This window comes from Mus pahari, chromosome 17 (assembly GCF_900095145.1).
Source record: "Mus pahari chromosome 17, PAHARI_EIJ_v1.1, whole genome shotgun sequence".
Taxonomy (NCBI): Eukaryota; Metazoa; Chordata; class Mammalia; order Rodentia; family Muridae; genus Mus; species Mus pahari.
In genome coordinates this window covers 23,928,781-23,938,410 of record NC_034606.1, presented here as the reverse complement: position 1 = coordinate 23,938,410, position 9,630 = coordinate 23,928,781, and the positions used below count along the sequence as shown (strand labels likewise).

General features: G+C 46.2%; 1 protein-coding gene and 1 non-coding gene across 5 annotated transcripts in view; both read right to left on the bottom strand.

The window, feature by feature from the left end:
• Wdyhv1 (WDYHV motif containing 1) overlaps positions 1 to 9,630 on the bottom strand; it is a 14,643-nt gene that overhangs the window by 2,850 nt on the left and 2,163 nt on the right. Inside the window, exons 2-5 of one of the 4 annotated variants that reach the window (XM_021217182.2) lie at positions 6,974 to 7,073; positions 6,191 to 6,241; positions 3,466 to 3,614; positions 2,296 to 2,420 (exon numbers count right to left, since the gene is read on the bottom strand). In XM_021217182.2, coding sequence (XP_021072841.1) covers positions 2,296 to 2,420; positions 3,466 to 3,614; positions 6,191 to 6,241; positions 6,974 to 7,073 — 425 coding nt within the window. Of the gene's footprint in view, positions 1 to 2,295; positions 2,421 to 3,465; positions 3,615 to 6,190; positions 6,242 to 6,965; positions 7,074 to 9,630 lie in introns of those variants that run through there. The other 3 variants (XM_029548176.1, XM_029548175.1, XM_021217184.1) reach the window with 3 other exon arrangements.
• Positions 8,664 to 8,790, bottom strand: LOC115062455. The gene has a single exon (XR_003842413.1). It is a non-coding gene; the product is annotated as a small nucleolar RNA SNORA11 (small nucleolar RNA).

Sequence of the window (9,630 nt, the reverse complement as noted above, 5' to 3'; positions counted from 1 at the left end):
AGAGGTCCTGAGTTCAATTCCCAGCAACCACATGGTGGCTCACAACCATCTGTAATGGAATCTGATGCCCTCTTCTGGTGTGTCTGAAGACAGCTATAGTGTACTCATATACATTAAATAAATAATTCTTTAAAGAAAAAAAAATATTCTTAAGACAGTGAGGATTGTTTGTGTGTGTGCATAGGGGGCCGTGCATCACATATGTGGAAAAAGGAGGTTAACATCCAGTGCCTTCCTTGATAGCTCTCCACCTCATGTTTTGCTTTGTTTTTTTAGTTATTTTCTTCATTTACTTGTGGGTTTTTTGTTTGTTTGTTTGTTTGTTTTTTTGATTTTTCGAGACAAGGTTTCTCTGTGTAGCCCTGGCTGTCCTGGAACTTACTTTGTAGACCAGGCTGGCCTGGAACTCAGAAATCCGCCTGCCTCTGCCTCCTGAGTGCTGGGATTAAGGGCATGCGCCACCATGCCTGGCCATTTACATTTCAAATGCTATCCCCTTTCCTAGCTTCCTCTCTGAAAATCCCCTATCCCCTCCCCCATCTCCCTGCTCTCCAACCCACCCACTCCCCACTTCCTGGCCCTGGCATTCCCCTATACTAGGACATATAATCTTTGCAAGACCAAGGGCCTCTCCTCCCATTGATGGCTGACTAGGCCATCCTCTGCTACATATGCAGTTAGAGACATTAGCTCTGGGGGTACTGGTTCGTTCATATTGTTGTTCCACCTATAGGGTTGCAGACACTTCCTCCACCTCATGTTTTAAGAGAAGGTTCCTTCCTCATGAAACCTGGACTTCACTGGTTCAAGTAATGTAGCCAGCTTCAGGGATCCACCCTTCCTGTGCTAGGATTAAAGATGCACATCATGGGATGGAGAGATGGCTCGGCGGTTAAGACCACTGACTGTCAGAACAGCCAGGGCTATACAGAGAAACCCTGTCTCGAAAAAAAACAAAAACAAAAAGCAAAAAAAAAAAAGCACTGACTGCTCTTCCAGAGGTCGAGTTCAAATCCCAAATGAGATCTGATGCCTTCTTCTGTTGTGTCTAAAGACAGCTACAGTGTACTTACATATAATAATAAATAAATCTTAAAAAAAAAAAAAAAAAAAAGGTTGCATATCACACCTGGCCTCTGTGTGGGCACTTAAGATCCAAACTCAGCTAGGCAGTAGTGGCACACACCCTTAATCCCAGCACTCAGGAGGCAGAGGCAGCTAGATCTGTGAGTTCAAGGTCAGCCTGATCTACAGAGTGAGTTCCAAGTCAGGGCTATAGAGAAAAACTCTGTCTCTAGGAGACAGGGGTATAGGGTGGGTATGGGTTGGTGTATAGGGGTATAGGTCCCCATGATTGTTTGGCGGGCACTAGACCAACTTAGCCATCTTTCCAGCCCGCATTACAGATTACATTTATATGTGCAGAAACTTAGCATAAAATGAGTAATGGCACCTAATGAGCTACCATCAGAGCCAAAGGATTGATAATATTTCACACACTTCAAATATATTAGCTATTTTATACTTTCTTCCCTACTTGCCCTGTTTCTGCAGAATCCTGCCCAGCCTGCAGGCCACTTTCCTGTAGACCGACTGCATTAGTCACATGATCTCACCCATAACTGGGATGGTGTGAAAGATCTACAGAAATGATGTCTCAAAAGCACAGGGATGCCGAGCAACAGTAAGAAGGGTGACCAGCCGGCTCTGCTCCTAACTCTCAAGGCACCCTCAACTGGACTGCTGCCCAGAAGCACAGAAAGGAAGTGAGGGGCTCAATAACACTTTGTGAATGCAGGTTTATTACAGGGTTACTAAAATGACAGCTCACACATTGGGAGGATACACTGGGGATTTCTTCTACCAGTGAATAGAACCCCACCAAGGCGATATGCCACTGATTCCAGTAGGACGCACCAGTGTGGCGGCAGAATCCCAGCAGATGTGTATAATAATCAAGCAGTGGCTACTGCCATGGCTTCTGTTCCTCAGTACTTACTCTCTGTGCCTCATGCTGAATCCAGGAAGCACAGAGGACCAGCGCCCTCATTTATCCTTTCCATTCCGGAAGCTTCTCCAAAGAGGCCTAAGTGTAGACAGGCGGAGGTGGCGCAGCGTTCGATCGGGAGGCAGAGCCAAGTGGACTTCTGTGAGTCAGAGGCCAGCCTGGTCTCGAGAGCAAGCTCCAGGACAGTCAAGACTACAAAGGGAAACCCTGCCTCCAAAAACAAAACAAACCAACCTCACTAAGAGAGCCATGCATCTGAGCAATGAGCAGGCAAAGCCCTAGCTCACCTCCAGTTTCAATGCAGGGGTACTCTGGGGGAGGCTCTCTCCAGTTCCCACTGGAGTCTTTCATGTGAGACCGGTCAGAAGCGAAGTGCTTCAAGTAGGAGTCAGCACGAATCACTCTAAATTTCCTGCAGGAAATCAACACACGCTTATGTCAGGGAGGTACCACAGCTGGCCATCCAACTCACTGCTATGATGGGCTCTGCTCTATGACATGCACAAGGCTATCCAGGAGGTCGGGCATGGATGCCAATGCGTACACATGTACGTGGTTAATACCTATTAAACAAGCTGAAGGAGCTGACTGAAAGGACAGAGAGTAAATCTACCCAGTTGTTTCTATGTACACATAAGGGGCACATAACACCGATGATATTGCACATAAGGGGCAAAGGGCATGACTTGCTGTTGCCTTGCAACTTTCTTGGTTTTGACAACACTAGCCATGCTCACACTCCAGGAACAAGGGAAAAATCCTCAACACAGCTGAAAGAAAATGTTGAGAAGCTCATCACACTTTTTTCTTTTTTTTTTCCTTTCATTTTTTTTTTAAAGATGTATTTATTATGTATACAGCGTTCTGCCTGCATGTATGACTGCGAGCCAGAAGAGGGCATCAGATCCCATTACAGATGGCTGTGAGCCACCATGTGGTTGCTGGGAATTGAACTCAGGACCTCTGGAAAAGCAGACGGTGCTCTTAACCTCTGAGCCATCTCTCCAGCCCCACACTTTTTTCTTAACACATGCGCCGTGTGCGCGTGCGTGTGCGTGTGCGTGTGTGTGTGTGTGTGTGTGTGTGTTCGAATTTATGGGTATCAATCTCTCTTTCCACCAAGTGGGTCTCAGAGGTGGAGCTTGGGTCTTCAAGCTTGGCTGGTCCCCACCACACTAATATTCATAATGCCACCACCCCTTTGTATGATGAGGAACCTTTGAAACTTTAAGATGCTCTTAAGTTCTTATAGAACAGGCACACCAATAATGCAGAATAGGGGGACGGAGACTTGGGGGGAGAAGGGATGGGGAAGTAAAGAGGGGGGAGGGGAAAAGAAAGAAAAAGACTGAGAAAAGGAGGGAGGGAGGCAGAGAAGGAAGGAGGCAGAGAGGACTGCTGTGTAAACACCAAGTCTTACTTCAGAGAATCAGTAACTTAGTACTGAATTTCCTCACCTCCTAAACTGCAGATGAATGTCATCATCAGACTTAAGGGCATCTTCTATGTAAATGTCGAAAGGGCAGGGAAATGGCAAAATAGTGTCAAGATCATAAATGAAGCTCTGTCCTTCCCTTGACACATGAAGCAGAACGACATGGTAGTCCTAGGAATAATAATCACTAAGGTTAACCCGGTTAGTGGAGGATGGGCCGTTCCAGCATCGCAGGGTCAGCGCACAAGCATTAGCAGGAAAGCAGCGGCCAGGCTTAAGTCACCCTCCTCGGAATACCAGAGCTAGACGATAATAAAACGCAAAGCCACAATACTGAGAAACGGCCAGTGACCGGGAAATGGCTAAACAATCACAGTGTGCGACACACTGTTCCGTGACATCCCATACTCTACAGCTGAACAGGAAAACCGATTGTAGGTCAGACATGTATTTTGTATTATATTTTAAAGTTTGACCATCTAAGGATGGACACATGCATTCAGAAGCGTACACTTATTCACACATCTGAGGAGGCGGCTACAGACATATCTCCAACACTCTGGACCTTCGCTATCCCCCCTTAAAAACCCTTGTGTTGAAGGTTTACTTATCAAGGTAAGATTAGACAGGCAGTGGAGGCTTCAAGAGGTGAGGCCAGGACGAATGAGGTGACACACACTTTAATCCCAACACTCAAGAGGGAGCCTGATATACATGCAGAGTTCCAGGCCAGCCAAAACTACATACTGAGACCTTAACAACAAAAGCACAGTGAAGCCTAGTGAGAAGTTTCCTGGTCACTGGGGGAGTACCCTTGAAGGAGATCTTGGGAGCCCAGTCCTTTCCCCTTCTCTCTCTCCTTGGCCATAAGACCAACAGCTCTGCCCCACCACGTGTAGCGCAAACGCAGAGCCAAGCAGTCATGGACTGAAACCAGAGATGAACACAAAATAAACCTTTGCTCTGCTGCGATTCATCTCCTGTACTATGTACAGAAACAGGAAGTAAGTGGCCCTCCACACTGTTAACAGCGGGGGCTCCCCGGGGCTAGGGTGAAGGATTCAACTTCCCAATTTTTATTACTCTTCTAATTAAGTAAAACAAAAACAAAAACAAAAAAAAGAAAAAAGGAAACCAAGCCAAGCAGCCAAGCTCTCGTCTGCCTGGGAAGGATCTCATCTCAAGGGAGAAGGTCAGATCTCATAGCCCTGCCTGGTGACAGAATGGACACTACCTCTCACTCTCCCTCCCAGATGCAAGACACTGCCAGCACCAGCTGATGGTTAGGAGGACATGGGGCTCTCAAGGGACGTGAAGGCAGGCTGGTTCAAGGCCAGGAGACTATGCACCAGAGCACCCGCTGAGCTTAAAAGCCCGCTCACAGCATCTGCTGGTCTCACTGCACCTCGGTTCCCTCAGCACGCCATCGCTGTCCCTATGAGATGGAAGGACATGAACACAGGAAACATGTGTGTCCAATGCTTCCTGCACTGCAGCTCCAACTGAGGGAAGGAGAAATGGGTCTATCCAGTGCTCCCTCCCTCCAGGAGTTAAGAGCTGCGGCACCTCCTCCTGGCCCGAAGACCTCTATATTCTCCTCCAACACAGCAACCCCGTTTTTTCAACTGCCAGTCACCTTTACCTAGGACTTAGCCAAAGATGACTCAGCAGGAAAAGGAATCAGCCACAAAGGCCTGACCATTCAACTTCAACTCCTGGGACCCAGGTAAAAAGCCCAGGGTGTGGTGCTCAACACCCTCAATGCCAGCACTTCTGCAGCAAGGTGGAAGGTGCTGAAGGTATGTAAGCTCTCAGGCCGGAGAGTCTAGAGTCCACAGTAGGGCAACAGAAACAAAAGAAACTGCCTCCACGGGGCAGGTGAGAATCAACTCTACAAAGCTGTGGTCTCACCTCTGTGTGCACCTGCTACACATGCATACACATGCATGCACACGCAGTAGACAAATCATAAAATAAATATCTGGGGGGAAGGTGTAGGGGACTTTTGGGATAGCATTTGAAATGTAAATGAAGAAAATATCTAATAAAAAATTAAAAAAATAAAATAAATATTCAGAAAAACACTAAGGGGGGGTGGTAGAGGGAGGGGAGGGAGGGAGGGAGAGACAGAGAGAGAGACAGAGAGAGACAGAGAGAGAGAGAGAGAAACACAAGAGTGCACACTAAATCTTGAAGCCTTCTCTAGATAAACTAACATGGCAACTTATACTTTTAATCAGTCTCCAGGGAAGTCAAACATGCAGCCAGGCACAAACAACCTAAGCAGGGAACCGTTTATTTTGGCTCATGGTTTATTTTGGCTCATGGTTTCAGAGACTACAGCAACCAACCCTATGGGAAAGGCATAATGATGGGAGTGGCTGTCCACAGCGACAGGAGCAGGAGGCAACTAACTGTTCCTCGCACAACAACAGGCTGGGAGGAAGAGAGAAAGAGAACACCCACCGTCATAACCGCAGGTAGGTAGAACGAACCTTCAGGGCCCAGTCCCAGTCCCACTTCTGCTACCTAGGCCTCAGGTCTCATGGGTCCCACAACCTCACAGCACTAGGGGATGTCCATAGTGCTTCTGCCCCTGACATCCTTTCGCAGGAGATCCCTTTACTAACAATTGTCATAGCCTTTCTCTAGCGTCACTTCAATTCTGCAGTCTTTACTACAGCACACTGGTCACTCAGCGGCCACACGGAACAATGCCATCAGAGATGCTCGGGTGGCCATCTTACCCAGATCACAGGTCCATTCTCAGGTCTTGCCTGCTGTTTCCATATAGGTACCTACAAAATACGGATATCCGTGAGTCCCACTCAAATCCTTGTAGACCCTCTGATGCAGTACACTGAAAAGCAGTAAACTAATGCTACACTGGGTGAGAAATATGGAGCACTGGCTGCTCTTGCAGAGGACCCAGGATTTGTTCCCAGCATCCACAGGGCAGTTAGCAAATATCTGTAACTCCAGTTCCACGGACTCCAACCTTCTTCTGGCTTCAGTAGGTACAGTGCACACAAGGTATCCAGACATATATGTAGGCAAACACACATACATGTTATCCCCCCTCCAAAAAAAAAAAAAAAAAAAAAAAAAGGGGGCTGGTGAGATGGCTCAGTGGGTAAGAGCACCCGACTACTCTTCCAAAGGTCCAGAGTTCAAATCCCAGCAACCACATGGTGGCTCATAACCATCTGTAACAAGATCTGACGCCCTCTTCTGGAGTGTCTNAAGACAGCTACAGTGTACTTACATATAATAAATAAATAAATCTTTTAAAAAAAATAAAAATAATAAAAAAATAAAGGAAGGGAACGCAATCTGCATAAATATGCCATCACATAGTTCATCACCGAGGAATAAGGGAATAAATACTTCTAAATTGAATCTAAATGAAAATAATGTTTGAAAGTTTGCTGTTCCAAAGCATATGTTAGAACAGCACAGCGTCTGTACTGCACTTGGCTTCTGAGGTCCCCCTGAACCTCATCTCCTTCTGTAATCACTTACCAACTTACCATCTTCTTCTCATTTGATATGAAGACTGCGTAGCATTCCTCCAACAGATACTGGCTGTGTGTTTTGATGTATTCACAGAGCTTCCAAATGTTTTCCTCACTGAAATAAAACAATCGTTTAATCAATATAATTACAAGTGAACAGCTGTCTTTTGGATTTAAACAAAAAGTTGATGATGCTAAAACTAGAGAAGACCTTAACCGCCTCCTCTGACAGCGGGCTAACAGGTGACTTTAGCACAGTCAACAGCTGCTAGCCAACCTGTATGTGTGCACATGTCCAGAGGGCCCTTACCTACCACAGAAGGCTGACTGTGGCCAGTAACACACTACCTCAAGACTCCAGAAGCTGAGAGAAGCAGCTCTGCACATTCTGGCTTCTCTAAGCACCTGCTTTTCTCCTCTGTAAAATTCACATTCTTACACCACGCTGTAACCCTCCACAAATCCCAGTACCGGAGAGGCATATCTCTTCGAATTCAAAGCCAGACTGGGCCAAATAGTAAGGACCTGTTCCAAAAATAAATAGGGCTGGAAAGTTGGCTCGGTAATTAAGTGTGCCTACTGCTCTTCTAGAGGGCCCTCGTTTGATTCTCAGCACCACACTGAAGCTCACAACTGCCTGTAACTCCAGCTCCAGGGGAATCTGACACACAAACAAACTCATATACACACTCACACACATACATAAATTAAAATAAACCAAAAACATTTCAATTTAAAAACAAAGAAAAGAAAATAAAGAAAAAGTAAAGAAATCATTTTTAAAGTTCTTTTTAGAAGCTGGGCAGTCATGGTGTGTATCTCTAATCCCAGCACTCCAGAGGCAAGAGACAGGCAGATCTCTGTGTTTGAGGCCAGCTTGATCTACAGAATGCGTTCCAGGACAGCCAGGGCTAAAAAAATCATATCTCAGGAAAAAAAAAAAATTCTTTTAGAAACTGAAATTCACCTTTTTTCGCTCTGTCCCAGACAAATCTCTCCCTATGTGACAGGCCATTAGCTATCTGACACAGTCAAAACCCACCCACCTAAGCAATGCTCAGCCTCCTTCCCAAGCACAGGCAGGAACAGCCACTCCTAGCTGACTTCCCGGCTCAGCCTCTGGGCTCCTATGTCTGTGTAATGAATCACAAATACCTCTGCTCAGGGTGTCAGCACCAACTTCTAGTCATCCATACCTCGCTACCCGAGAAAGACAGAAACAGCGTGCAGGAAACTTATGAAATTATATTAATCTGAAATTATTATAGAAATATGCTTTTTCTATTACATTGTGTGTTGGGGGGGGATTTATGCATGCTACTGTGCATGTGTGGAAGTCAGAGGGCAAGTTTTCAGGGATTGTGGATTCCAGGGACTGAACTCTGGTCCTCCAGTTTGGTGGCTAGTACCTTTAGCTTCCTAGTCCCCATCTACCCTTTTAAGAGAGATTCAGTGAGGGCAAAATAGCTCAGAGGGTAAAGGCCTGCGTACACTCCTGGGGATCCAAGTGGTGAAGAGAGAACCAACTCAGGTTCAGTCTTCATCCTCATGGACTACTCATGGACTCCTCACACATGAACCAACTATGCTCTAGACATGGCCCCACCCCCACCCCCACCCCAGCTAAATACTGGAGCACTTCCCCTGGTGCTGAGTCCTGGCCCACTGGTTTTGCCTGGAAGCCATGTGGATGACTAGGGTAGACACATGTAGGGGATCCATTCAGAGAGAGGAAACTGCTTGTACCCCTCATTACAATGGTCCCAGATTCTTCTTGGGTGTGTTGTAAACAGAGAAGCCATTCTTCAGGCCCCCTGCTCTGAGCACACCCCATAGTATTTTTATCCAAGTTCTGAGAAGACGTGTGTTGGTCTGGTCTACAGGAATTCTGAACTTAAGCGCACAATCATCAAGGGCATATGAGACACAAATCACTAAGTGCTTAGATAATGAATTAATGGCTACAGATGGAAAGAGGCCTACAGGCAAAGCACCAATTGTCCCAGAGGGTCCATTAAAGATGCATAAAGAAAGCACAGAGGAGGGACTCGTTAACTGAGAGAGAAGGGGAAACTGCAGAGGTGCAGGTAATCAGCCTCGCCTTTTTGCCTTGTCCCCATCTCCATCCTGAAGGTGGGTTAGAGTTGATGCACAGTCCAGGAGTCTACAAAGAGCATTAGCAGGCAGAATACATGATATGGCTTGAAGACATACTGCCTGTTATTTCTCAAGTTTCTGTGAATGTTACATAGGGTAAAAAGAAATAAAATGTGCCAGATAGTGCTGCATGCCCATAGTCCCAGCACTCGGGAAGAAGAGGCAGGCAGATCTCTGAGTTTGAGGCCAGTCTAGTCTACAGATAGAGTTTCATGACAGCCAGGGTTACACAGAGAAACCCTGTCTTGAAAATAGATAGATGATAGATAGATAGATAGATAGATAGATAGATAGATAGATAGATAGATAGATAGATAAGATAAGATAGATAGAGTGAGCTGGGGAGATGGCTTGGTGATTTAAAAGCACTCACTACTTTTCCAGGTCCTGAGTTCAATACAGGAGGCAAGCCTTGACAAAGCAAGTTTTTGGACAGGCAGTAAGATCCTGTTTTATAGGAAAGGAAAAGGGAGGGAGGGAGTGAGGGAGGGAGGAAAGGAAAAAAGAAGGAAAAG